The sequence below is a fragment of the Fusarium fujikuroi genome, chromosome FFUJ_chr02 (genome assembly GCF_900079805.1).
Source record: "Fusarium fujikuroi IMI 58289 draft genome, chromosome FFUJ_chr02".
NCBI classification, from domain to species: domain Eukaryota; kingdom Fungi; phylum Ascomycota; class Sordariomycetes; order Hypocreales; family Nectriaceae; genus Fusarium; species Fusarium fujikuroi.
The window spans coordinates 2,605,575-2,630,997 of NC_036623.1; the positions used below are offsets into that span (position 1 = coordinate 2,605,575).

Consider the following 25,423-nt stretch of genomic DNA (forward strand, 5'->3'; position numbering starts at 1 on the left):
GCGGTGTCATGGAGCCTTGGGCGTATTTTGTATCACGGCTGAACCATTAGTGAAATAGCGACCCTTCCTATTGTTGCACAGGAACATTACGATGGGTTTTCGTTACTGCTTTCCTTCTCGGGTTACAATATCTAAATGCTCTCTTCACCAACAAGCCCAATGACTTTGCCAACTACACGGTCCCATTCCTGATCCCACCTCAGAGAGCCCTCACTAACTGCACCCTTCTTCAAACGAGCCAGCTCCTCTTGTCCCGAAAAGCTCAGAAGTCTCGCGAGAATCTCCGCCAGTTCTGATGAAGTTTCGAAACCACAACCATTCTGACCTTCCTTGACAAGCTCGCTGAAGCTCTCAAAAGCCGAGTATGCTGCGACGGGGAGACCAGCACCAAACATGTCCACCACCTTCATGGGAAGATCAACGCCCGAGCTGGACTTATGCAGCGAGATACCAAGGTCTGCCGAAGCAAGAAGTGAAGCATAGTCCCTGGTGGAAAGCCACGCTGTTATGATACGAACGCCAGGTAGTTTACCACCCTCCTGGAGTGTCTTGATTTTTTCAAGATAGAGTTCTTTTTGCGGACCCTTACCAGTAATTATAGCTAGGATGGGTGAGGCCTCGGCGGAACTGGCATAGGAGACGAGAGCATCTAGGAGCAGACCAAAGTCCTCGTCTGGCGTCCAGGAAGTGCTACTTACGATGAGCCGTACTGCTCCATCGACAATATCCTTGGCAATGTCTTTAGTCTCTGCAAGTCGAGACAAAAAGGCCAGACGTTTTGTAGTAGAGAGAATAGGTTGAAACACCTGGGCAGGTCGGTCATGAAGTGTGAGGACAGAACGCTTCAGGTTGAAAGGCCTCTCTTTGAGCTGACGGGCCATAGCATCGGTGACAGAAAGGTTGATATCTCCCAGATATCGTCCGAAGCCGGTTTCATACCAACGGTACACAGGAACCAATGGCTTAACATACCACTTCCCTTGCGCCAGAATGGTGTAGCCATAATTATGCCAGTCCACTACAAGCTTACTACCTCGTAGAAAGGAAACCAAGAGTGCAACATGAAAAGTTGGAATCGAGGGAGGGTTCTTGGGGGGGTTGTTAGCTACCTTGAAGCTGAAAGAACTGTGAGTATGATATCATATTAACTTACTTGAATGATGATCCATTTCGCAGCAGGAGCATCGTACATCAAGGTACTGAACAAACCCCAGAACTGCCATAAAACCTTGAGAGGAATACTGAGAAAGAATGGCAATGTCCCCCATTGAAGGACCTCAGGTTGTGGTGGGAGTGCATACATAGTAACGCGAGGATTGCCGATAAGATCGGGGTGTCTTGAAGTTTCTGCCCCATTGTTAGGATGTGCACATAAGTCGCGATATGCAGGTGATGGAACCATACCTTTGTAGCCCACGATATCGACATTTCGACCATGTTTGGCAACACTCAAAGCATGATATTGCATGCGAGGACTGCGCCCGACGTCGCCGACGACAAGAATCTGGATATGGTCATCTTCAGGTTTCTGAGAAGGCTGATAGCAAGTAGGGATAAGGATCGCAAGACCACGTATCAGCCATACCAGGAAGACACAGCTGAGAGCGCCAGCAAAGACGGAGACAATAAAAGCGGCTGACATGTCAATAAAGGAATGAATCGGCAATCATAACATGGCGTCGAGACTAATATGAATCCTTTTGGTGGTGCCCGCAGCAACCAGCTATGGGCGTTGTTGGAGTTGAGTTGGCCAAGGCCAAGGCCACCTTGCACTCACTGGTCAAATGGATTCGAGGTTCCACAGGCCAGGATGCACAGGTGCCGACGGTAAGAAAGGCAAGGCAAGATGGCAAAACAAAGCGATCTCGATTGAAGCTGATCCTAGAAGACGATCAAACATAGATATCAGTAAAGAGTACCTATATTGACGCATAAGGTAAGGGAGAGTTGATAGGGCAAAAAGGTGTCCCACTGGTGAACAATGAAGGCTTTGCGAATCATTCCACTCTCAAACTCTCAAAGGCATCACCGACTGCTCTCGTCTAACTTCAACCCAAAACAACAAAAGGTAAATTTCTTATGCTGTAATAGAGGGAATATGCAGTCTATTAAGCAATGCATTCGTCTCAATTAATGTGCTGATTGTCATAGCTGATGTCTCTCTGCCAAGCAAAGCAATCTACCTTGGGTGATGCAAGTAAACATCCAATGCCTTTGAGGCCTGATCAATTTCCTACTATGCATCTTAGTGCTAGGTAGCCACAAAGCACCTAACCTTAGTTTTTGTCAAATACTTACCCAGAATTGTCCAGCCTATTTGCGCTCATACTTTGTGGATGGGTGTACATATAATGCAAAGCATACAGACGGGCAACGGGAGATTATCTCAAGACGAAGTTCAGGGGTTGAGATGCAACTCTGCTGCGGGGTGTGATAGCATTGGGCCTAAAAAGCGAGCTTGAGCATCAAATGCACTAACTCTTAGCGGAAAAGTAACCGCATGCAGGGGGGAACGCCAAACTTTCCAGCGCTCAGCCAGTCAAAACTGGCCCTCCTCTAGCAATCCCTGGCCAAACGACAGGGCCATGAGGGCCAACCAACCCATGATGTATCAGAGGATCAGGAAGGAGCAAACACAGATCAACAATCAAGTGACTTCAAAATGGTATCAAGACCCAACAGCCTTAGCAACTCTTTCACCGACTAAGATCAAATCTTCAGCAGGATCAAATGGCTCGACTCTAATCCGCCGATCGAGTCATCAACTTTTCTTTCCCTCTCTCAGCTGTTTCCATCTTGGGTCTTGATCCTCTTGGCTCCCCGTCGATCGCTGCTCATTCGGGTTGTCACTTTTAGCTCCACGTGCTGGAGTCTCCTATCTCTAGTCCGCCACAACCACCACGGCTCATCACGCCTCCCGCGTCTACTCTGAAAAGGATTCTAGACGTCCCACGATCTCTGTTTCTTTTGCCTTTCTGTACCCGATACCGTACAGCTGCTTGCGACGCGCCCGTTTCACAAATTCAATTTTACGCTCGACTGATGACGTTGCGATTGGTCCTAGGGGAGGTGTAAGGACTCTCTTTGAAATCGCCAACACTTGCGCCGATATCCGATCACCGCCCTCATTGAGCGTCGTCTCCGTAACTTGATTCAGGGCGGAACTCTTGACTTGAGCAACCATCCCGAGTTCTATAAATTAACATGACGTCCTCATACGTCCTTCCGACTTCCACTCTGCCGCATGCGCATCAGAACCATATGCATTCACACACGCGAAGTCATTCTCAATCGTCGTTGAACAGCCTTAGACGACAATCGACTTTCTCCAACGGGAGCCTTCCATCAGTACCCGACGAAGACCATAACCACGATGTTAGCCATAATTGTGCGGATGGAAACGGAAACCATTCTGCACACTCCCACAACCCGAGCATCCACAAGCATGGACACAGACGCTCCCGCATGTCCAACACAAGCGCAACTATTGCCCGCGAGAAACTCCCTCCAGCCCCATTAAACACATTGGAGGGGTGGACAGAAGAGAGAACACCGGGAGGCAAGAGCATACTTACACCAGGTCCCGAATCGGCCAATATGACTTATTCTCCTCCGGAATTTCCCCACGACCATCATGACCACGGCCATCACGATCATTCCCACGACCATACCCACAACCATTCGCATTCTCACAACCACTCACATAGCCATGACCATAGCAATCATTATGGGCATGATCATGGCCACCCGCATGATGATGATAAGGGCAAAAGATCATTATTCACCCGGATGATTCTGCCGTATACAACAAGATTTCCTATTTTGAATGCTATCTTGATTGAGAAGGACTCCAGGCGTATTTTTTACTTTATGGCGTAAGCGAAACCGCGTGATTTACCTGGAAGCTTGGTTAATTTAGATCTCCGTCTAGGCTCAACTTTTCGTTCATGGCTGTACAGGCGTTTTATGGCTACGTCACAGACTCGCTTGGTTTACTGAGCGACAGTATCCATATGTTCTTTGATTGCGTGGCGCTCATGGTGGGCTTGTTGGCTGCTGTATTGAGCAAATGGCCGCGAAGCCAGAGATTTCCTTATGGCTTCGGCAAGATTGAGACATTGAGTGGGTTCGCCAACGGTATCTTGTTGATGTAAGTAACTTTCGGCACATCTGCAGGCCCGTTATTAACTTATTGGGTGTAGGTTACTCAGTGTCGAAATTGCCTTTGAGGCTTTTGAACGGCTGTGGGAGGGAACTCAAACAAAGCGATTAGGCGAGCTCTTTATTGTGAGCACTTTGGGTCTTCTTGTTAATCTGGTTGGAATGATGGCATTCGGTCACCATCACCACGGACACGACCATGGACACGACCACGGGCATTCTCACAGCCATGATCATGGCCATGACCACAGCCACGGCCACGGCCACGACAACGAGAACATGCACGGCATTTACTTGCATATCCTTGCTGATACCTTGGGCAGCGTGTCGGTCATCGTATCGACATTATTGACGAGCTTATGGGGATGGGCCGGATGGGATCCGTTGGCCTCATGCTTTATTGCTGTTCTGATCTTTCTTTCATCCAAGCCGCTAGTATACTCGTCAGCAAAACGGCTGCTACTAAGCATTCCAGAAGATACAGAGTACAATCTTCGAAACAGCTTAGGCGGTATCCTGAACCAACGAGGAGTAGTAGGCTATTCGTCGCCAAAGTTTTGGAGGGATGATCACAGCGCTAGCCCTAGTGGTGGGAAGTTATTAGGCGTTGTTCACGTAGTGGCAGCAAGAGGAGCTCCGTTGGAAGACGTTCGAGATCGAGTCCGCGAATATCTCTTGAGAGAAGGGGCAGACGTTGTGGTGCAAGTTGAACGAGAAGGAGACAACAGCTGTTGGTGCAGTAGACGAGGAATCCCAGCACCACCAGCAACGCCCACATTGACATCAGCGAAGGCATTCTAGAAGTCGAGTTTCAAGTTGGGATGAATAGTATGAAAGAGGTGGGAATGTACAGTGAAGGGGAGAAGCATTGCCGCGAGACGAAGTGTAAGACTTGCTTGTATCAAAGAGGGACAGATGTTTGTCGATTTATTTGCTGAAGGATATTGCGTTGGAATAACGGTAGCCGCCAAAGAAAAGAGACTGGTAAATGGGTCAATACCGTTGCCAGTTGGGTTGTCTTGGTGTTCTCAGGCTATGAATGCCTGGAATTGGCCAACAAGGTCATTCATGGGGCACGTGGTGGATCACATGTATCATTATAATAGTTTTACTTGGATTCTCATCATGGAGACAGAGACTTTAGAGTAGAGGGGTAAGACAGGTGTATATCCAGCAATAGAGCAGGCTTCAATCACTATTCACATCTTGCTTGCTATATCTGTAGCTTGTGATCAGGCTATAATACCAGTGAAGGTGTCTATGTAGGTATATCTGAGACAGAATTGCGGTTTGCAACTTTGCATGTGATAGTCAGGTGCAGGAGATGGGGACTGTGGGGCTCTTCTCCAACTGAAAGAGCCTAATGTGACCTGAAGATCTGGTGTATGACCTCACATCCTTATTTGAGCCCTAGATGCAGAGCCCCTAATCCCGACTCAATTCCGTCTGCCCGGGCTGTTGTAGCAGTGTAACCACATGCTCTGCAGTCAGCGCACTGCATTGCATGGTAACTGACATCAGCTTCCCAGAGCAATGAATGATATGCCGGCCTCTGGTACCCCGCGAAACTCGGTCCTTTTCCATGTGGGGAAGACAGAGACTCATGATGCACCCCGCGAGCCGAAGCCGAGGCAACAAAAAACGAACAGAGCCGGGACCGGGGCTCGGGGATCGGGGGGTGAGTGAGAGATCATTGCCCCGGAAGACCGAGGGGGAGTTGGAGAATTAGATTTACTAGCTTTGTTACTACCCAGTGAATTTTTTTTTCGTTTTGATAATTATTATTTATCTCGCTGTGAAATGGATAATAATCAAGCAAAGGGATGCACTGAGACGTGAAGAAGCTCCATAGCAGAACCTCAGTCAAGCTCGTACCGATCGAATAGCAGCTTAGAAAATACGCCTGTGACGTGCCCGATCAGATCTTGGTTAATAACATACTCTCACCTCTCACTACTTCCCCCCTCTCTTTGTTTACACCTTTTCTTTCTTGTTTTATATCCCCATAGCTCTCTACTTGACTTGCATCATAAGCTCTTGGTTACAAGCTACACCCTCCCCTCGGCCGAGACCACCCCACACTCTTATTATCCCACTCCCGTCCTCCACATTCCATATTCCGAGGTTCATTTTGTCAAAACCCAACATAAACCCTTCCTTCACCTCACCTCTCAGAGTCTCCTCCTTCCCGGCCATCCTCCCCCTCCAAACTCTTCACAATGTCCTCCGCCGATACCCCCGACTCCGCCATCGAGGCCCGTGTCGTAGACAAGCTGAAGACCATTGCGCCCACTCCTGAACCAAAAGATGACTCCAAGGCCGGCGCATCCTCTGGCCTCGCTCAGCAGCTCCGCGCCTTTGCGGCTGGTGGTTTCGGTGGTCTCTGCGCTGTCGTAGTGGGACATCCTTTCGATCTTGTCAAGGTCCGCCTTCAAACCGCTGAGAGAGGTGTTTACTCCTCTGCCATCGATGTTGTTCGCAAGAGTATTGCTCGTGATGGTCTGCGAAGAGGTCTTTACGCTGGCGTAAGCGCGCCTCTTGTCGGTGTCACACCTATGTGTACGTTGTAATCCCTTTTCAACTCCCCATGCCGTCAACTGAACTAGCTACCTAGTTGCCGTGTCCTTTTGGGGTTACGACCTCGGCAAGCAAATCGTCCGAGGCGTCAGTGAAGTCCCCGCCGAGGGTCTCACAATCGCCCAGATCTCAACCGCCGGCTTCATCTCCGCCATTCCCATGACCGCCATCACAGCACCCTTCGAGCGCATCAAGGTCATCCTCCAAGTCCAGGGTCAGAAGCAGCTTGCTCCCGGCGAGAAGCCCAAGTATAACGGAGGTGTTGACGTCGTCCGCCAGCTCTACAAGGAGGGTGGTCTCCGCAGCGTCTTCCGCGGCAGCGCTGCTACTCTCGCCCGTGACGGCCCCGGTTCTGCTGCCTACTTTGCCGCCTACGAGTACATCAAGCGAAAGATGACACCGATTGATCCCCTCACTGGAAAGCCCAGCGGTCAGCTTAGTCTCAGTGCTATCACATGCGCTGGAGCTGCCGCTGGAGTTGCCATGTGGATACCTGTCTTCCCCATCGATACGGTCAAGTCTCGTCTGCAGACCTCGGAGGGTAACATCTCCGTTGGCAGCATCGTTCGTGAGCTCTACGGAAAGGGTGGCGTCAAGGCGTTCTTCCCAGGATTTGGCCCTGCCCTTGCTCGTGCTGTGCCCGCCAACGCTGCTACTTTCCTTGGTGTTGAGCTGGCTCACCAGGCCATGAACAAGGTCTTCGGCTAGATGACATTGCAAAGAAGTCGAAGAGGTAAAGCGATATAGGCATAGATAGGAAAAGCTTGCTTTCGGATTTTTCAGGGTTTCGACACGGGTTGTTGACCATTGGACAAGGTCACACCGGATGGATGGCGTTGGTTGCTGGGCATGACGTGAATTGTATTTTCCCATCGGCGGTGGATGCGCATTTCAAGCAGAATTCGAGCGCTGAGCATATCATTTGTTTTACGCACATAGATCATGAACAGTTAGATCGTGTTATTGACTTTCTGTTGTGACGGATAGATGAATCAAAACATAATTCCGCGCATCCACCAAGTGTTTTACTTAGCTCGTCACGAACAGTGGCCGAATGAAGTGGTGAAGATGAGAGTTGGTGTTCACTTTCTAAACAAAATACATTTGAGCAATCTTGGGCTCTTGACGGCGATCGTGCCTATAATCCTGGTATCGCTATATGCTATCCCACGTACCAGAATACATTGCCGCCGTTTTCGCCGTAATAACCGTGCGCCGGATCCCAAATTGCAAAGCAATATACTCTTAAGCAACTCAATGAAACATGTTGTTGTCCTTGTAAATTCATCCCTTCCCTAGGTATCAATCCTAATGCTAATAGGTCCGGCGTATCATTGCTGCGCTCCATTTCGTGAGTGGATGGTATCCCGCCAGTTCGCCGATGCCATGAGTAAAAAGACAGACCTGCCTGTCGTTGATTAAGTAAAAGTAAACGACGAGCAGGAAGCAACGCGCGCTGAAACAGTATAAGGCGAAGACATAAATAACGTCCTGCTCTAGTCCTTGAGAGGAGAGGATATCTGAGTCATCATCCTGTCAAAGGGACAAGTATAGTAGGGTATCAAAGAGAGTCGAGCGTTAAGCGCGCTCGGTAGTCGTCCAACGTCGTTTTGAAAGACTCATATCGCGGAAACGTTCGGCCTCGCCAGGAGGTCGAGGAAGACCCCACAGTCCGCCCAGACCATCTCCTAGTTGTCCAATATGAAGCTCTTCAGCGGGCTTGTCAAAATCGTGCAAGATATCTGTCTTGATTCTGATAGGGGCTGAGAGAATAGGACCTCGGGGCGTGGCCTTTGGAGTAGTCTCTCCGCTTGGTGGGAACGAGAACGAGCTGAGTGAGGTGATGGCTGCGGGCGGCAAGCTCATAGATAACGAGTTTGTAGAGTTAAGTTCAAAGCGTGAAGAAAAAGATGATTGCGTAGATGAGTTCGAGGTAGACATGGCAGCAGAAGCTTGGGCTTCTCCCTTGTTGTCCTCCGGAATACCTTTAAAACGGCTGAAGTTAGGCAGCACTGAATCGAAGTCCTCTTTGTCGGAGGCATCATCACTACCGTCATCCATCAGTCTAAGAGACGAAGGCCCAGGTGTCCACAGGCCGAACGAGGATGTGTTAGCGCTCGGAGAGTTGCTCCTTGAGCCTGATTCGCCCGTTGCCGTGGTAAGAGCTGGTCCTCGGTTCAGTGGCCGCTGTGACCCAGAAGTTCGACGTAAAGACGATCCCACACTTGCACTGGCCGAAGCACTACGGCTGCCCATGGGAATGATAGGGTCGGAATAGACAAAAGAACCAATGAGTGGGCCGGGTCCGTCAGTACTGCTGATGCTGGGGTTGCGGCCGCGGATAGCAGCAGGGAAACCATCAGCTGAAGTTGATCGGGATGAGACTGGAGTCGAGGTTGTTGAGCGCAAATGTTCTGTGCTTGCAGACATGCGAATATCGTACATCTGATGGGGAGAGACATGGGGTTCAGAGTTTGGCGCTTCATTCGCTGATGCAGCCAGGAGAGTGTCGTAGTCGGCATCTTGTTTCCGAACTGCCATCGTGATGGATGCAATTCCAACATCCATAAGAACGGGCTGATGAGTAATAGCACCGATGAGAGCATTACATCCAGCTCCGTGAGATACAAGAATAACAACAGTCTCTACATCCTCGTCTTCAGAAATCGAGGGGTCATGTGTGTCATTCTGTGAAGTTCCGGCAGCCTGCGTTACCATCTCATCAGGCGCATCAGTCGTAGCGTACCACTCCACCATCTTCTTTAGACCGCGTCGAAATCTCTTGTGCATGTCTGTCCACTCTTCTCCAAGCTGGCCGCCATCCCCAAAATCCAGTGGAGCTCTCATGGAATCCCATTGGTAATCTACCACAACGCACTCGTCACGCGCGTGGGCCACAAATCCGTCAGGGATCTTTCCGGAACTCGAGATAGCATAGTTTGGCTTTGGGACTGTGTAGCCTTTCTTTTCCATCTGAGTTGCCAGCTGCCCAGTTAGAGCCGCAGCCATAGCCGACCCTGTTGAACCTTCCACTGCAGACCCTGATCTCAAGGGGCCAAGAGAGGGACTGGCGGCAGGAGATCCGTTCCAGAGAGAAGCATTAGAGCCTCTATGAGGCATCGGAGTGGGAGCGGGTGCAGATGTCAATGCACTGTAGTCTTCGCGTCGTAGGAGTTCGGCCTTTGCACTTCCAAGCATGAGGGCGGCACCAGGTGGTGGGGTAATCTGTTCGAAGTACTCGGGAGACAGCCATTCTCCGAGAAAGGAATCCAGACGTAATATTGTAGATCGAAAGTGTTTTGGTGGTCCCGTTGCTGAAACGAATATGTCGTTCGGACGGTGAGGCGACTCATGGGGAGTCTGTGCAAGACCAGAGCTGATGCCAATCGATGTTTGAGCGCATCGTAAGAATGGCGAGCTATGAATGACGACCTTGAATCTACGTCGCTTTTTTGTGCCTTTGGCAGTCGTCTCGTACTCGTCTTTCGCTTGCTCGAGAATACTGGAGATTTGGTTGCCGACAGCTCTGGCTTGAAGCCAGCCGCCGTACGTCAGAGGAGGATCATATGGTGTAGGGGACGAAAGATGCCATTTCTTGTCAGCAGCGTCAAGGCGGTTGCCGTGCCTAGAATAGAGGTCAGTTGAGTTCTGTAATCAACATCATGCCTATACTGTCATGCTGTACGCATACGCATACACATACACAGCGCTAGGGCTACGCGATCTGATTGCGACGATGCATCATGATGACAGGGGTCTGGAAAGGTAGCTGAAAACGTACCTGACGACAAAGATGTAGGCCGGCGTACGGCCCATGGTCAAGTCTTCAACAGAGGCGAAATGGAGACAAGCCGTACCAGTGCTGAGACAGCAAATACCTCGACAAGTTGAAGAGAAAGATTTGTCAGTTGTTTCAGTGGAAAGAAGAGTAAGGTTGGATTGAACCGAATAAGAGATGGAGGCCAAGGGGGTAGTCAAATACCCTGGCGCACGTCGCACAGTTAGTTTGGTTATTTTAGATGGAGCTTGTGCAGGCGCCCACTATAAAGCCGACAGGACTAGTTAGACAGGGCAGTGTAAGTACTGTACCCAGACCCAGGCACGCACCTTCAAAGAAGCCTCCACTACAAAAGTGACCGATTTAGGCTCCCCGGCGTTTTTGGCGTTTTGCCTCGGGGGGTCGAATTACTCAAATCAGATGAGAGGGGAAGAGGATAACTCAGCCAAAGACTCATATGCACGCCACGGTCCAGAAGGTCTACCGGTACACAACGCAGAAGCAGGGAGCTCAACTAGGATCGTTTCTTGTGTGGCTGTCTAGCAGGTGACCAGGGGTAGTTGGTCCCTTGGAGCCGGTCTTGAGGTACCTGGGCTCACCTCAGCGAGTCACCGTCGCACGGCAGAGGTTGACCTGAGGTGAAGGAAGAGGCAAAGGCAGGGTCCTTGAGGTGGACGTAACATACACCGTGTCACCCCGGATAGTAGGAGATAAGATGAGGCGGAAGAGAAAAGGAGTATCCGTATGTGGTGTTTCGATTTTGTTAGACTTTGGAAATGAAGATAGCATTTGAAAGAAGGAAAAGTTATAGAAGTAGTAAGAAGAGGAGTAGAAGAACACAAAGCCAGGTAATAATGAGGACTACTTTTAGCAACAAGTTTGAGACTTCCAATACTCCAAAGTCGAAACACGACACACACGCGCACACACACACCTTGCACCTTGATCTTACTCCTCACCTTGTCAACCTACCCAGCTAGAGACCTAGACCCAAAGAAAGTGTGCATCCAATGCATTGCATTTGGTCTTCGTGTTGTGTTACGACAAGGATTGCGGGGCAATGTCAGATACTTGCTATTAGGTTGTTAGGTGTGTATAAAAACCATGGAAGCTTTGGAGTTTCATTATCAGCCAGCCTTACAATCAGGAAGGTAAACAGGTCTACCTTAATCAAGTGTCAAGTGCCCAGTCATGATCGGAGAGTTCTGTCAAAGAGAAATGAAACCAAACGATAATTGGCATTGATCAGCATTGTCATAATGAATATTGAAAACGATGCTCATTGCCATACATACCCAAGTTTGGGGGTTCTCCGGAGGAGATGTTGGGGGTTAGACTGTTCTTTTTGGACTGTCACGGTCACGATACATCATTCTATCGTGATTCTCCTCAACCCCAGGTTTCCTCCCCCCAGCTTCTCTCGGTAACAGGTGATGTTTGAGGCTTTTTACCACGCGCTCCATCATTTCGAGCTGATGTTTCCGGCATGTAGTCACGGAACCTCTCGTCATTGGATGTCTTTGGTTCTCGACCTCAGAGCTTCTGAACTGACCCCGTGGCTCTATGCACGATATTATTGCTCAACCTCGGCCAAGACTCACAACCACCGAGTTTACCTTAATTAAGCCGGTCCAACCTTGGTCTGCCTGCACTGGAAGTACAGTACCATCCATACAGTACAGCTCAAGATCCATGCCCTGTCCATGCATGGCATAGCCTGGTCTGAGGTACATAGCGGCTATAAAAGAAGGCATATGCCAAGTAGTGGATCACCTACGCCATTCAAAACACGACTCGACGATTTGGAGGATTTCACGCCTGAAATATTCATGTGATCGTACCTTTCCAACTCCGGTGCCGGCCCTCATTCGTCACTTGCGGCTCACTAGAAGCCTTCTGTATTTTCTTTTCAGCCCACCTGACGATAGATACATGGCTTAATTTTATGGAGTCGTTATGCACAAGGTCGTTCACCTTTCTCGGTATGCGCCAACGGCTTTGCTCGGCATCTTTGCCAGCGTGACCTTTACTGCTTCTCTAGTCGCAGCTTGTCCAGCGAACAACTTGAATGTCCTAGTCGCTACGACCCCAGTCTCAGTTCCATCCATGGTCTATCACATCGTCATGGTGGAGTCTCTGCAGGGTCCTCCATTTTTTCTGTTTGCTCTTCCATGCAGCTACGAGACGCTACTGTAAGTGACTTACTAATTACAGATTGTGCTTCCTCGTTATCGTGTTGAAAATTCGATTCCCATCATGACCATGAAAGCACGAGAAGAGGGGTTTATGGGTCCTGGCTGGTATATCCGCGTCAGACTGAAGCGTTTGATTCAGGCTAAGATAAAGATTGCCTGAATCTTGAAAAAAGTTTTTGCACCGGTGCTGGCCAGGCTGAATATGTAGGTATGTCTAGTCTGGCTAAGTTGGATAGAATGCTCTTGGTGTATCTTCTCCTCCACAATACAGCAGAGTCTGCATCGTGAACGACACAGTCCATACGCCCTGCCCGCCTTCGCTCAACTACAGTACTCTTATGCTCTAACTCAGAACCTTAAGCCCGCAGGTTGAGATGGTAGTCCGTAGAACACGGTCCTTCAGCCAAATCGACAGTCAATCCTGTCAGGCATCATTCTCGAGACTAATAATTTCGAGGTTGGCGTATAATCTACAGTGAAATCTCATGGATACTATGCCCTGGTTGTGTTTTTCCTGTACACTCCCTAGCCATGTTGATCTCAAACCATGCCGTGCCACATGTATCTGATCCCATTCTCAGACTCAATATTCCCTAAAACAACACCCATGACACAGTCATTTCCAACATCAGAGCATATCTCACTCGGAGTCGAACCATATCAGATACTCTCATCAAACAAACACGAAGCCAACAGATCCAACCCCAACTGTTTCTCAATCCTGGTTAAGAAACAGGAGAGGTGATCCCCATTTTTGCCAGCTCACCCCAGGATTTTTCTTTCTTGTCGAGATGTACATAGTAACAACTGAGAGGTGAAGTTCCACTGCCTCTTAGGTACCCCGTTCAGATTGGTGACATGCTGTGGGAATTTGTTAGTGCCTCGAATCAGTACAAGCGCCAGGGGCCGTTTTATCGGATCCTACACGCCGAAAACTCCGGGTCCAGATCTGGTAAGACTCCGATTATGTGCTGAACAGTAATCAATCAACGTTGATGTTAGGTGTTCCCTCCTTGGTGACGTTGATCCACAAAGGGATATCCAGTGGATGGAATTCATGATTATCGCCGCTGTACAGATTTGTAAGTCTGAGGGAGCATTTCTTAGCAACCTCAGTTTCATTGACATACAGCCAGCGGATATGCCACTTGTTGCATCTGTCTTCTAAACTTCGCTCCTTAATCTACCGCGCTCCCTTGTCAACCAGTTCGCTTCATCATATCGCATCCCCCGCCATGAACCTCTCAATACTTCGATTTCATGCCATCGTGGCAGCGGCCATGTTCACGACAATCGCTTTCGGCGAGCATACCAGCAACTGGGCCGTTCTCGTCTGCACATCACGATTCTGGTTCAACTACCGCCATCTCGCCAATGTCCTCTCTATGTACCGTACCGTCAAGCGCCTGGGTATCCCTGACTCCCAGATCATCCTCATGCTTCCCGACGACATGGCCTGCAATCCCCGGAACGCGTTCCCTGGAACCGTCTACAGCAATTCTGACCGCGCTGTTGATCTCTACGGCGACAACATCGAGGTGGACTACCGTGGCTACGAAGTTACTGTCGAGAACTTTATTCGCCTGTTGACGGATCGCGTGGGCGCGGAGATGCCGCGAAGCAAGCGTCTCCTTACCGATGATCGAAGCAACATCTTGGTTTATATGACTGGCCATGGTGGAAACGAGTTCCTCAAGTTCCAGGATGCTGAAGAGATTGGCGCATTTGATCTTGCCAACGCTTTTGAGGAGATGTGGGAGAAGAAGAGGTAGGTGGTGGCTTCATTGCTTTCCTGTCAACCACTAACGGTGTTCAGATATCACGAGATCCTCTTCATGATCGACACCTGCCAAGCGAACACCATGTACAGCAGACTTTACTCCCCTAACATCATCGCTACCGGTTCCTCCAAGCTCGATCAGTCCTCATACTCGCATCACGCCGACAACGATGTAGGCGTCGCCGTTATCGATCGATACACGTACTACAATCTTGAATTCCTTGAGAATAACGTCAAGGACCTGAACAGCCAGAAGACAGTGGGCGAACTGTTCGACAGCTACGACTTCGGCAAGATCCACTCACATGCTGGAGTGCGCTACGACCTCTTCCCTGGCGGCGAAGAAAACGCCCGTAGCCGTCTGATCACAGACTTCTTCGGCAACATCCAAAACGTTGAGGTTGACCGCAGCGGCAACTTGACTCTCGAGGAGGATCTCCTGGCGCTCAGCAAGAAAATTGCCCTTCTGCAGCAGAAGGAAGCAGAGGCAGCCAAGGAGTCTGTTGGGGAGAAGGTATCTGCAAAGGCACCTGCTAGTGCTCCAACTGAGGCAGCCAGGAAGATCCAAAAAGCCAAGGCATTGACGGATGGCAACTGGTGGACAAAGAAGGTCGTTGGTGCAACAGCGCTTGCAGGTTGTGGCCTTCTCTGGGGTTTAGGATCTTTCTTAGAGGGTTGAGGTCAACAATCACGACTATTGTTATTTTTATATATTTATGGCATACCAAGAACATGGAGAACGGCGTACTTGACGGGATTGATGTATTTTTTTGTTACCATACTCCCTAGGTAGTGATAAGTCGAGCAATCTGCAGACATGGCCACAGACAACCGGTCCTACACAGGGTATATGTTGGCTTAATCAATTTGATACAATTTCGAACATGCGTCAATGGCTTGTTATTTTGATACTCCATGAAGATTAGTACTCATAGACTGCTTCAAACATAGGGAGTTCAACACCTGGCAGCATAAAGGATCTCGTCTGTTTTTTCTTCATGGTGTAGGTATGAAATGTGTACTGCTTCTTAGTCAGCAACTTTTTTTGGTATCAACCATTTCATACCTACGAATATCTCATCAAACTCTCAATTCTGCCATGCCACTGTCGAATTAAAATACCAGACTTCCTTCTCACATGATTATCTTATAAGAGGGAAAATTCCCATGTTTTTTGCGGCCGTCCTGTGACACGACCCGTCTCAGCTGCTACAATGGAAAAGTCTAAGGTGAGACTTCAACAAAAGATTCGCTTGACTGCTCGGGCGAGATGCACAGCCATTTTCATATCTCCCCTATGGAATAGAAAGTTGTAAGAGAAGGCTTGCTGACTGTTCTGAAAACAAGACAAGGCCCCTAAAAACAATTCATCTCAAGTCGCGTCCACTGACAACTCATGCTCTGGCATGGTCTTGTGATGCAGAGCTTGCAGTTGCTACAGATGATACTATTTACATATTTCTTCCAGAGTATCCGAGGAGTGGCGGCCCGGACGAAGGAGCGGATGAGGAAGAATTACAGAGCCAGTACACGCTCTCCTATCGTGCCTCAGGCTTGATTCGTCCAGATCCCACAATCAATGCACAGCTTTGTTCATTTTCCGGTATCAGAGTGGCTGGACCGCCAGCCAACGACGAGAATTGGTTTCCTGGTGTGGGGAATGGGTTAGTGACAGGTTCGGGGGCACCAATCTGCCAGATTGTGAGGTTAGAATGGTCACCAAATGGACTGGGTTGTAATCTTCGACCTATCTTAACAGCACTGTCGACCAGTGGATGTATATACGCGATTGGTGAGCACATTGATCGGCAGTCTGCAATGATAGCAGGCATGCGGGTTCGAAGCTTCAAGGCATGGAAGACAGTCTGGGGCCTCGGGGCCCAACTTCCGCTGCCCGACAGCAACGAAGAAGATGGATACCGAAATATGAATGAACGCATCCAGGCCTTCTCGTGGGCTAAAGAAGTGGATACAGGGAGAGGTCTTCTAGCGTACTTCAATGATGTCGAAGAAGTAGCTGTAATGGCGGTGCAACACTTCTCACAGACAAAAGAAGGGGATCCCTCGAGTGAAGAGACGCGATGGGACATCCAAGAAGTTGGCCGGCTTGATGGTAGAGGGAGACATATTAAGGAAGACGTGAGTCATGCTCAACTTGATCGGAGAAGGCTCTAACATCATGAAATAGGCTCTGGATATAACAGATCCCGACTACGTGCCCCATGGGAGTGCCTTTTCTTTGAAATGGAGCCCTTGGTTCAATAGTCAAGGCAAAAGGGTCGCTATCCTGGCATATTTGGCAAAGAATCATGTTGGGTTCCGAAAGATCACTATCCTCGGCAATTGGGAAAGGGGTCACCCTCCACACATCGAAGTCGAGAAGGCGGATATGGCAGCCATTTGCATGTTTCTATCAACGGATGCATATATCGAGTGGGAAGACCTGGTACGTGGTTCATGGCACGTGGAATAGCCGTAGCTAACGTGGCCCGAGATCGTATATGACGATGATAAGCCCGTTGCCAGGGGCGTGGTCGCTGATCCGTTCAATGTGAAGCCGTTTCAGGTTTCGTTTGTTGGCGACGCTGAGGAGTTGGCTGGCGCTCACTATACTTGGGAGTGCTCGACGACGTATCCCAAGGAAGATGAAATAGTCTCATCGAATCCTATTTCCGGTACATAACTCTTACAGGCTTTGCACACAACACGTCTAACAGCAACTTAGGACTTCTAATTCACGATCAAGGCATAGGACACACAGGATCAGTTCCATACTACTCAATCGCCAGGTTATCAGCAACATCACGCAATCAAGACTGGTTTCAGACAAACCTTCCGGACTCAGAGGCCTCTGTACCGAAATGGGCGACAAGAATTCGGAAGCAGACAACGCGGCTCGTTGCAAGAGCGGTTGCGCTGGAAGGGCTAGACTCGGATTCAGATGACTCAGAAGACGACCTGATGGATGAAGATACAACACAATTACAAGTTCCTGAATCGAGGTACCGCATCTGGGGTATGGTGCAGTCACCCGGCGGTGGCACAACAGCAGTGCTTGTATCACGATACAGCACTTTGCACCCAGAAAGGCGAGCACTCTGCAAACTAATGTTCTCAAGAAGAGACGAAGAGCGTGGCGAAGATGATACAACCACACTATCGAAGCCTTTAACCACTGAAGGTCAGGTATGGGAGTGGATGTACGGGAATGCCCCTGAAGTGCTTGGGACTACAGCAACCCGCAAGATATCGTCTGAGCTTAACAATTCTCCATTGAGAGAGCAGTTCAGAGATGTTGCTGCTGGTCAACACTGCGTGTTTTGTGATGCGGCATTACGATTGGAGGAGGAAGAGGCAAAATGTGAAAACGGACATTTGTTTGGTAAGTTGTCTATGCAACCTCTCTATGGCCGTTGTTATTGACACAATTTGTGTAGCGCGCTGCGCTTCTACGGGACTGGCGATAATGGCTCCCGATATTTCTCGAATTTGCGCAGTGTGCGAGTTGCGATGTCTGAAAGTCTCAGAGTTGAAGCGTGTTGTCGAGACGCATTTTGGACCAGGGGCAAATGTACAGGCGTCAGGGGAGGTTTGTGGTGGATGTGGGGGAAAGTTCGTCGCATGAATGAGTAAGTTGGCGCCTGGAGTACAAATAGAACAGCAGAACCGATTTAGTAGCAGATCAATGATATAAATATGGCCCATGGTGCAAGGGATTCCTCTGTCTCTTTTCTTTGAGGGTGTTCTTCTTATACACCCATCATATAGGTACGTTGAGAAAAGGCTACCTAAGGATTTAAGTGTTTTTTTATAGAAACATAACAACAACCTCTTCATCATTCAACCAATAACACAAAGTTGAGCCAAACCCAGCTGTGAGACACTGCGCGGCAAGGGAGCCAACCATCATCGTCTGCCCCGCATTACCTCGGATTTAGTGTGTGAAGACCCTGGTTCTGTGGTTTAGGTCACTTCCTTTAAGCGCTAGTACTCCATTACAGCACCGTAGGTATCAAACGGATCTCTTAGCAGTCAGGGCAGTGACAGGCAGCTGGAGCTACCTACTACCTAACGTTACAGCGCAGGGCATGTACTTCCAACGGCCTTCAATCTGTTATTGTCATCTTCCATTCTCTTTTCCCACACTCAACTCACTTCAGAGACATCCGCATAAATACTTCCTTGTCTTCTTTTTGTTTTCTCACAATCTCTACCTTTCCACCCCTGCTTCTAGTAGCCACAACGCAGATCATTTCCTGACGGCTAGGAGGCTCTCACTTACACCATGTCTGCTACGCGATCTGGCGCTGCCGTTCCAACAGTCAGTGCCAACTTCGAAGAGTGAGTATTAGCATGTATTTCTATCGACTTTCAAAGCGATGCTTTCATGTTTCTATCCGATTTTCTCAAGCCTGCTGACTCTGGCATCAGATCTCTCGCTTCCAAGCCCTTTCTCTTCGTTGTCGGCCCAGAGGCCAAGGAGTTCCATGTACACAAGGAACTCATCGGCCGACTATCGCCAGTTCTAAACGCTCTAGTAAACGGGAACATGAGAGAAGCTCGAGAAGGTCGCGTCGTATGGGCAGACCTGGATGTCGACACTTTTGTACGCTTCGCCAAATTCGCCTACTCTGGTGACTACAGTGAGGCACAACCTGTTCTTATCCGGGAACCAGAACTAGACACTGAAGACAACCACTCGCCAATCAAATCATATACTCATGATGGTAATGGCTATGCATCTTCGTCTGGGCAGGACTCAGATGACTCTCGCAGCACGCGCTCGGATTCGGAGGAAATGCGTGACGACAATGATTCTGGTGAAGACGAAGATCTTGACGACGATGATGACTCTTCCGAAGACACTCCAACCGGATACCACAGCCCTGCCGGTGACGGGGCAAGTTCCTCTGAGGCTTCCACTACTGTAGACCGCATGTCAACACGCAATGGCGGTAACCGACCACCGTTCACTTATACCTACACCTATGAATATTGCGAGTGGAAGCTGCCAGCGGCCGTTGGCGAGTTCATACAGAGTTATCAGTCCAACAACGATCAACAAAATGGCATTCTACAGTTGGCTGAAGACAGTGGGCTATCAAGACGCAAACGCAGATGTCCGGATCAAAGTTATATGCTTGACGTAACAACCCCAATAGGAAAGCGGTTTGAAGCAATGAGAAATTTTGCCCGTCCTCCTTACAACTCATCCATGATTCACGGCGGCTCTCCGGCGGTGACTAGTTTGCAGAGCACACAAGAAGGTAAATACTCATATCTGCCTGTCTTCCTCAGCCACGCACGTCTCTACATCCTGGCAGATAAGTATGGTGTTGAAGATCTCCGCCGTCTCTCCATTTGCCGCCTCCATTGTATACTCTATTACTTTTACTTCGACCAATACCATATTCCCGACATCGTGGCCCTCGCGCAGGAACTGTTCGAAAATACCGTGGAGGATGACATTGCACGAGAGATTATAGTGGAGTACTTTGTGTGCTTCATTGAGTACATTCGGGATACCCCAGAAGTCAAAGAGCTACTGCGCAAAGGAGGTGACTTTCCTGTAGCGTTGGTTTCTCGTGTGGCCATGCGCTTGTAAACTGAAGAAGACCTACATGTGGCACTGGACTGAGATGGAAGCGAGGCGTTAGGATTAGGCATGTCAGGGCGTTTAGGATTTGAAAATGATATTTCGGGCTACTTGTCTTTGCTTCTTCGTCCCTCTACAGGAGAAGAAAGTATTAGGGAAACATCATCGTTGGTTTGTGGCAGTCAAATTCGTTCAGGTATGGGATTTACCGTCTTGCGGACAATTCGAGAGAAAAGCCTAAGTTATTAAAACAATGACTATTCAACACGTGCTATATGCTCCGTAAGAGATGCAAATGCAAAGACGAAAGACGTTGCACAATAGGCACAAATAGAGCATGGTAAGGCACACAGGACTAACGGCAGTAAGTCATCGAGGAATAATTTCATTTCCTATCTTTCGTCTCAAGTCTTTAATTCCTAGCTGCTGGTGGCGATATGCTACCAAGCAAGCTCCCTTTCTTCTCTCCACCCAACAACCTTGAACCAGCCGCAGAGGAAGAAGTGATATTCGAAAAGAACAAACGCAAACGTAGATACACATTAGCGACTAGCGCAGCTCCTTCCATCAGAGGAGAAGATCTCGCAGCAAGACATCGTAACCTGTATACACGTCTCCCCTCAAACTAAATGACTAAGATAGCCTTTCGCAAAGTCATCCTGACATGAGCGTAATGACATGCCATGCCACAATGACGGGTTAACGACCGCCTGAGATATATGAAGTTTATATAAACGTGAACCGAGAAAAGGTGGCTCGAAAGTAGCCACATGAAGAGAAAATAATTGGCCGAGTGAGTGACAAGAAGTTCGAAAGTAATTTAAATCATCCACCAGAAGAGTAACGAAGCGTGAGCAGACCATAATGCTCAAGGTCTCTCCATGGTACCGCAGAACGCCGTTCCTTTTAATACTGTTTCATACAGGACAATCGACGGCTGTAAGCCGGTCAATACGCCTGGCCGGGTACGGGTTTCCTGCTAAGAGAGCCCGATGAAGATGGCCCCGAGCGGGGGTCCTGAGAAGGATTCATAGGGCTGGGTCCAGGGGGGTTATTTCTTCGGTTCATCCCGCTCGGGCTCTGTGAACGGCCACCAACAGGCCCAGGTGACTGTGCTCGAGGTCCAGGACTCATGGGTCTGCCACTGGGCGGTCCATTACGAGGACCGGGTGACTGTGCTCGAGGTCCTGGGCTCATCGGACGTCCTTGAGGCCGGCCGGGAGGTCCCATTGGCGATTGAGGACGACTGCCGTTAGGATTAGGACCAGCAGGTGAGGCAGGTCGAGCTTGACCAAAGTTTCCTTGAGGAGTCATAGGTCGTTGTCCTTGAGGTTGATTAGGTCCAGGTCCTCGGGGAGGCCCGCCAGCCTTAACAGGAGGGCCCGGGCGAGGGCCGCCTTGAGCAGGGCGGGGCTTCACAGGACGAGTTGACAAACAGGTTCGAGGAACGACACCCTGTCGAGAACGGTCAAGTCTGATACAAAGAGCCTAGAGAAAAGTTAGATTGGGCTGAGGCGTGAAATGAATTGTATCAACTTACCCAGCCATCATCGTACTCGTGAAGGAGTCGTACAAGATCACCAGCTCTAAGTTCCAATTCGTCGTCCATAGTGGGCTTGAAGTCAAGCTGCACGCGGTGAACGGCCGAGTTTGCGGGTCCGCCAGCAGCAGCAATAGCCGCAGCGCCTGCAGAAGGACTGTCGGGACCTCCAGAAGGAGCGGAAGAGCCACTGTACTCAGTACCAGCAGGACTAGCGGGAACAGCTGCCATAGGGGCATTTGGAAGGGTCAAGTCAAGTTGCTGCGGGCCTCCAGCCTTGCGAATCGAAGTCTTACGAGCGACCATAGCGGCAACTGCAGTTCCATTGGCGGCGAGGGGTCCCTGGGGAGAAGAAGGTGATTGAGGTGAGACTGGAGCGGTGGCGGCTGGGAGGGCGGCGGCGGCAGCAACAGCAATGGTCGACTTTTCCGACATGGGGCTGGGAGAAGCCCTCAGCGCAGAAGCAGTCTCTTCCTGAACGGGAGATGGAACACGCTCGGCCTGTGTGCCGAAGGGGTTAGCAGGATCGACGCTTTGAGCTGTTGTTGGACGCTCCCAGGCACTGCCTCCCACGGCTCGAGGGGACAAGGGACCAGTAGCAGGTGAAGAAGCTGCAGCTGGTACAGCAAGAGTTAAACCTGCACCTTTGCTTGCGCGTTTCTCCTTTTCAAGGCCGTTCCAGTTGGGAAGGAATTGGGTCACGGGTCGGAGACTAACACGGGGAGCCTTTGCGTCAGTGCGGATAGAGGCAGTTTCAATGGGCTCGGGAGACATAGAACGGCGCACAGCAGCTGCAGCAACCATTGGAGGGCCACCATTACCAGCCATCGGGCCATGAAGCTTCTCATCATCATTCTCCAGTCTTTCCATCTCGGCCTGCTTTCGGCGTTTAGTGAAGATGAAGTAGACAAGCAAGCCCATGGCGAGTAATCCACCAAGAACACCAAACGCGATTCCAGCCTTGGTTCCTGCACTGGTGCTACCACTAGCTTCTGGCGCAGCACTGGAGCTGGAGCTAGGGAGACTCGAGGCTCCAGACATGTCGGCAACCTCATCGATAGTTGTGGAAGCAGAAGCTGAGCCAGTGGCCTTGGCGAGAATGGATTCGATAGATTGACTGCCAGTGGGATCGCTAATAACGGAGGGGACGCTCGATGGGTCGTGACTAGTGGTAATTTGAGCGCGAGTTCTTGTCGGTTTAGCTGTCGAGCTCTCTTTCGCATCGTTATCTTCGGATTTGCTGCGAGACCTGGCATCCTCGGCAGCCTTCTTCTTGGCTGCCTCTTCTGCCTTTTCCTTCTCTTCCTCCGCCTTGTCTTCGGCAGCCTTTTTCTTCGCTGCCTCTTCCTCCTTCTCTGCCTGTTCTTTTGCCTTTTCCTTAGCTTCTTCGGCTTCCTTCTTTTTCTCTTCGGCCTCTTCCTTCTTCTTTTCTGCGGCCTCCTTCTTCGCGTCTCTCTCGTCATCGTCATCGTCATCATCCTCGTCATCGTCCTTCGATGAGTCCGTTGGTTTAGGCTCGTGGCCTACTGTTTTGTAGCCACCAATCTTCCCTTCGAAAGTAGCTTCCAATGTCTTGAAGACAGTCCTTACTTCTTCTACGATTATGTTAGTCGGTACACAATTCGCTAGTCAAAACTGAAATCGCAATTTGCAAAGATAATTTGGTGTACTCGAGGAAATACAAAACTTACGTGGTTGCCTCTTTTGTACATGACGCTTTGAGCCGTCCGACGAGACGTCGATCTCATGAGCGATGTTACCAAACCCAAAAAGCCCGTCGGCCCTACGGTGTACTTGCAGATGCCGGAGATGCATGTTTGCTGGAGTTTCGGGTGGTTAGGAATGACGGTAACAAATTCAAATGACGGGATCGCGCGAAGATCACAATTCGAAGTCTGTCGTTCTGGTGGGATATATCGTCGCTTAAGACGAAAATGGCGGGGCTGGTTGTCAAGTCGACTGGAATGAAGGGCGTTGCAATAGAGGGCGGGAATAAAGAATGTGTCCCTTAGGGGTCTCGAGACTGATGTCCTTATACGGGCAGCGGCGGCAATGTCTCAGACGAGAACGGTTGGGGGTGCGTCAGTAACGACGGTGATATGAATTCGCAAGTTCAACTGCTAGTTACAACGTGAGATATGGGTGTTGTTGGACCAGCTGCCAAGCCAGAGTCAAATGTTGAAAGGAAGCGGTGGATATGAATATCGCTATGATAAACAAACAGCGCACGGCAGCAGTCTTGCAAAAACGCGCCAGGGGTTGAAACGAATGGACAAACTGAACTCAACACGTCGATAGCCAAAGCAAGGCGACCGTGAAAAGCAACAGTTCTGAAAACGACTGAACGATTTCGAGGTTGAAAGAGTCTAAAAGAATGAATGGTGGTGGAGAGAAGAAAAGACAGCGGGCGGAAGAGGCCTTGGACGAGAATATGGTTGTAAGGTGAGGAGGTAGGCTGGTGGAGCACTACCTACCTACCTAGGTACCAGTCTGCCAAATACAAGGTTACCGAGCAAGGTCCCCGGACTTCCCATTGAATTCCAGGACCTACGGATACTAATGTTTGATAGGGCCAACCGAGCCCCCAAGCTAAAAGTAATCCAAGCGGGGAGCAGAGCTGAACCTGGCAGTGACAGGGCTCTGGCCATGTACTTTGAGGTATTCTTCGTGCCATGTTCAGTCCCCAGATGGGCCAATTTTATTGAAGTTTCATCTTTGACCGGCTTTACAGTACAAGATGGTAAAGTTGAGATTGTCCTCAGTCCTTAGTAGAATGCCGATTACCTCCATCTGTGAGTTGTTGAACAAACATACACCACACCATACGAAAATGCGCAGATGAGTCTGCATAAAGCTACATCCCAAGATGCATTTCACGGTACATCACACGACACTAGATTAGGCATATCGTATTCCAAATTTAACCTGCCACTTGTGCAGCCATCTCAGTCGTGTCACCCGTATCACCACGACCATCGCGACAATGACTACTATCAGGCCCACTAGCGGATGAGACAGGGTCCTGATTCCCACTCATTTTATTCATGAGGCGCCATGCATTAATGATGATCAGCAGAGAAGCATGCGGCCAAGGAAATCGAGTGATTTATGATTTGCCGAGAGGAGAAGAACCGAGGTGGGAGTCTTCAAGGCTGATCCTTGCCGAGTTGTGAGGACTGAGGAGGTTCACAATAGTAGCCAGGAGTAGCGCGTTGGCGGGGGGTTAAACATCAGGGGTGGCTTGGGCCACTGACGCCAGGCGTCAGGTACATAAGTCGCATGATTGGTTGGCGCAGACCCGCTGAATCTGTTTAGCCAGGAACCGTTGAGGCGCCGGCCAATCCGTAATGGCTTATCCAATCGACCCCTGTGCAGCGTGGCTGCTACAGCTCCCAGCTCCAACGTCTTCCAACCCAAATTAGAGAATAGTCCGATTTCATTAAAATTATCCCACACCCACACACACTCTCCTTTTCGTGGATGACGGAGCTAACAACGAATATCGACCGATGCACTCAATAATAATGTTATTACACAGTCTATTGAGTTTGCCTTCAGTAAACGTTTCCATTTTGTCATCGGCTTCCTGCCCTTTAGCTGTTTCCTGTGTTTGTCGAAGCAGCGACAGAACAGAAAATACATCCATACTTAAACATAGGGATCTGTTTACATCTTGGACAACTCACAAATGATCCTGCCAAATGCTTTGATTCGACAATAAGAATCAGTGATATCCTTTTTTGTCATATTTGAATGAGTGGCTCAATTTCTTCAGAATCTAGAGCTCTCACTAGCA

The 25,423-nt window shown here is 49.6% G+C and overlaps 8 protein-coding genes; 5 read left to right on the top strand and 3 right to left on the bottom strand.

Moving 5' to 3' along the window:
• Positions 1 to 131: 131 nt before the first annotated feature.
• FFUJ_04504 (related to beta-1,4-mannosyltransferase) lies at positions 132 to 1,642 on the bottom strand (the record flags this gene model as incomplete). XM_023572203.1 has 2 exons in its annotated part: positions 132 to 1,088; positions 1,154 to 1,642. 2 exons carry the CDS (start codon positions 1,640 to 1,642, stop codon positions 132 to 134), a joined length of 1,446 nt encoding a protein of 481 aa, XP_023426370.1.
• Positions 1,643 to 3,204: 1,562 nt separating this feature from the next.
• On the top strand, positions 3,205 to 4,962 carry FFUJ_04503 (related to zinc transporter; the record flags this gene model as incomplete). XM_023572204.1 has 3 exons in its annotated part: positions 3,205 to 3,875; positions 3,932 to 4,150; positions 4,203 to 4,962. 3 exons carry the CDS (start codon positions 3,205 to 3,207, stop codon positions 4,960 to 4,962), a joined length of 1,650 nt encoding a protein of 549 aa, XP_023426371.1.
• A 1,418-nt stretch (positions 4,963 to 6,380) lies between these two features.
• Positions 6,381 to 7,446, top strand: FFUJ_04502 (probable carnitine/acyl carnitine carrier; the record flags this gene model as incomplete). XM_023572205.1 has 2 exons in its annotated part: positions 6,381 to 6,720; positions 6,776 to 7,446. 2 exons carry the CDS (start codon positions 6,381 to 6,383, stop codon positions 7,444 to 7,446), a joined length of 1,011 nt encoding a protein of 336 aa, XP_023426372.1.
• Positions 7,447 to 8,316: 870 nt separating this feature from the next.
• Positions 8,317 to 10,554, bottom strand: FFUJ_04501 (uncharacterized protein; the record flags this gene model as incomplete). XM_023572206.1 has 2 exons in its annotated part: positions 8,317 to 10,363; positions 10,520 to 10,554. The coding sequence occupies 2 exons, from the start codon at positions 10,552 to 10,554 to the stop codon at positions 8,317 to 8,319; spliced, it is 2,082 nt and encodes a 693-aa protein (XP_023426373.1).
• Positions 10,555 to 13,946: 3,392 nt separating this feature from the next.
• On the top strand, positions 13,947 to 15,170 carry FFUJ_04500 (probable GPI-anchor transamidase; the record flags this gene model as incomplete). XM_023572207.1 has 2 exons in its annotated part: positions 13,947 to 14,479; positions 14,528 to 15,170. 2 exons carry the CDS (start codon positions 13,947 to 13,949, stop codon positions 15,168 to 15,170), a joined length of 1,176 nt encoding a protein of 391 aa, XP_023426374.1.
• A 535-nt stretch (positions 15,171 to 15,705) lies between these two features.
• Positions 15,706 to 18,268, top strand: FFUJ_04499 (uncharacterized protein; the record flags this gene model as incomplete). XM_023572209.1 is given in 7 exon segments in its annotated part: positions 15,706 to 15,720; positions 15,839 to 16,630; positions 16,680 to 16,937; positions 16,971 to 17,166; positions 17,184 to 17,873; positions 17,929 to 18,080; positions 18,260 to 18,268. 7 exon segments carry the CDS (start codon positions 15,706 to 15,708, stop codon positions 18,266 to 18,268), a joined length of 2,112 nt encoding a protein of 703 aa, XP_023427232.1.
• A 508-nt stretch (positions 18,269 to 18,776) lies between these two features.
• FFUJ_04498 (uncharacterized protein) lies at positions 18,777 to 20,096 on the top strand (the record flags this gene model as incomplete). XM_023572210.1 has 2 exons in its annotated part: positions 18,777 to 18,832; positions 18,923 to 20,096. 2 exons carry the CDS (start codon positions 18,777 to 18,779, stop codon positions 20,094 to 20,096), a joined length of 1,230 nt encoding a protein of 409 aa, XP_023426375.1.
• Positions 20,097 to 21,035: 939 nt separating this feature from the next.
• On the bottom strand, positions 21,036 to 23,442 carry FFUJ_04497 (uncharacterized protein; the record flags this gene model as incomplete). XM_023572211.1 has 3 exons in its annotated part: positions 21,036 to 21,575; positions 21,628 to 23,222; positions 23,319 to 23,442. 3 exons carry the CDS (start codon positions 23,440 to 23,442, stop codon positions 21,036 to 21,038), a joined length of 2,259 nt encoding a protein of 752 aa, XP_023426376.1.
• Positions 23,443 to 25,423: the final 1,981 nt, after the last annotated feature.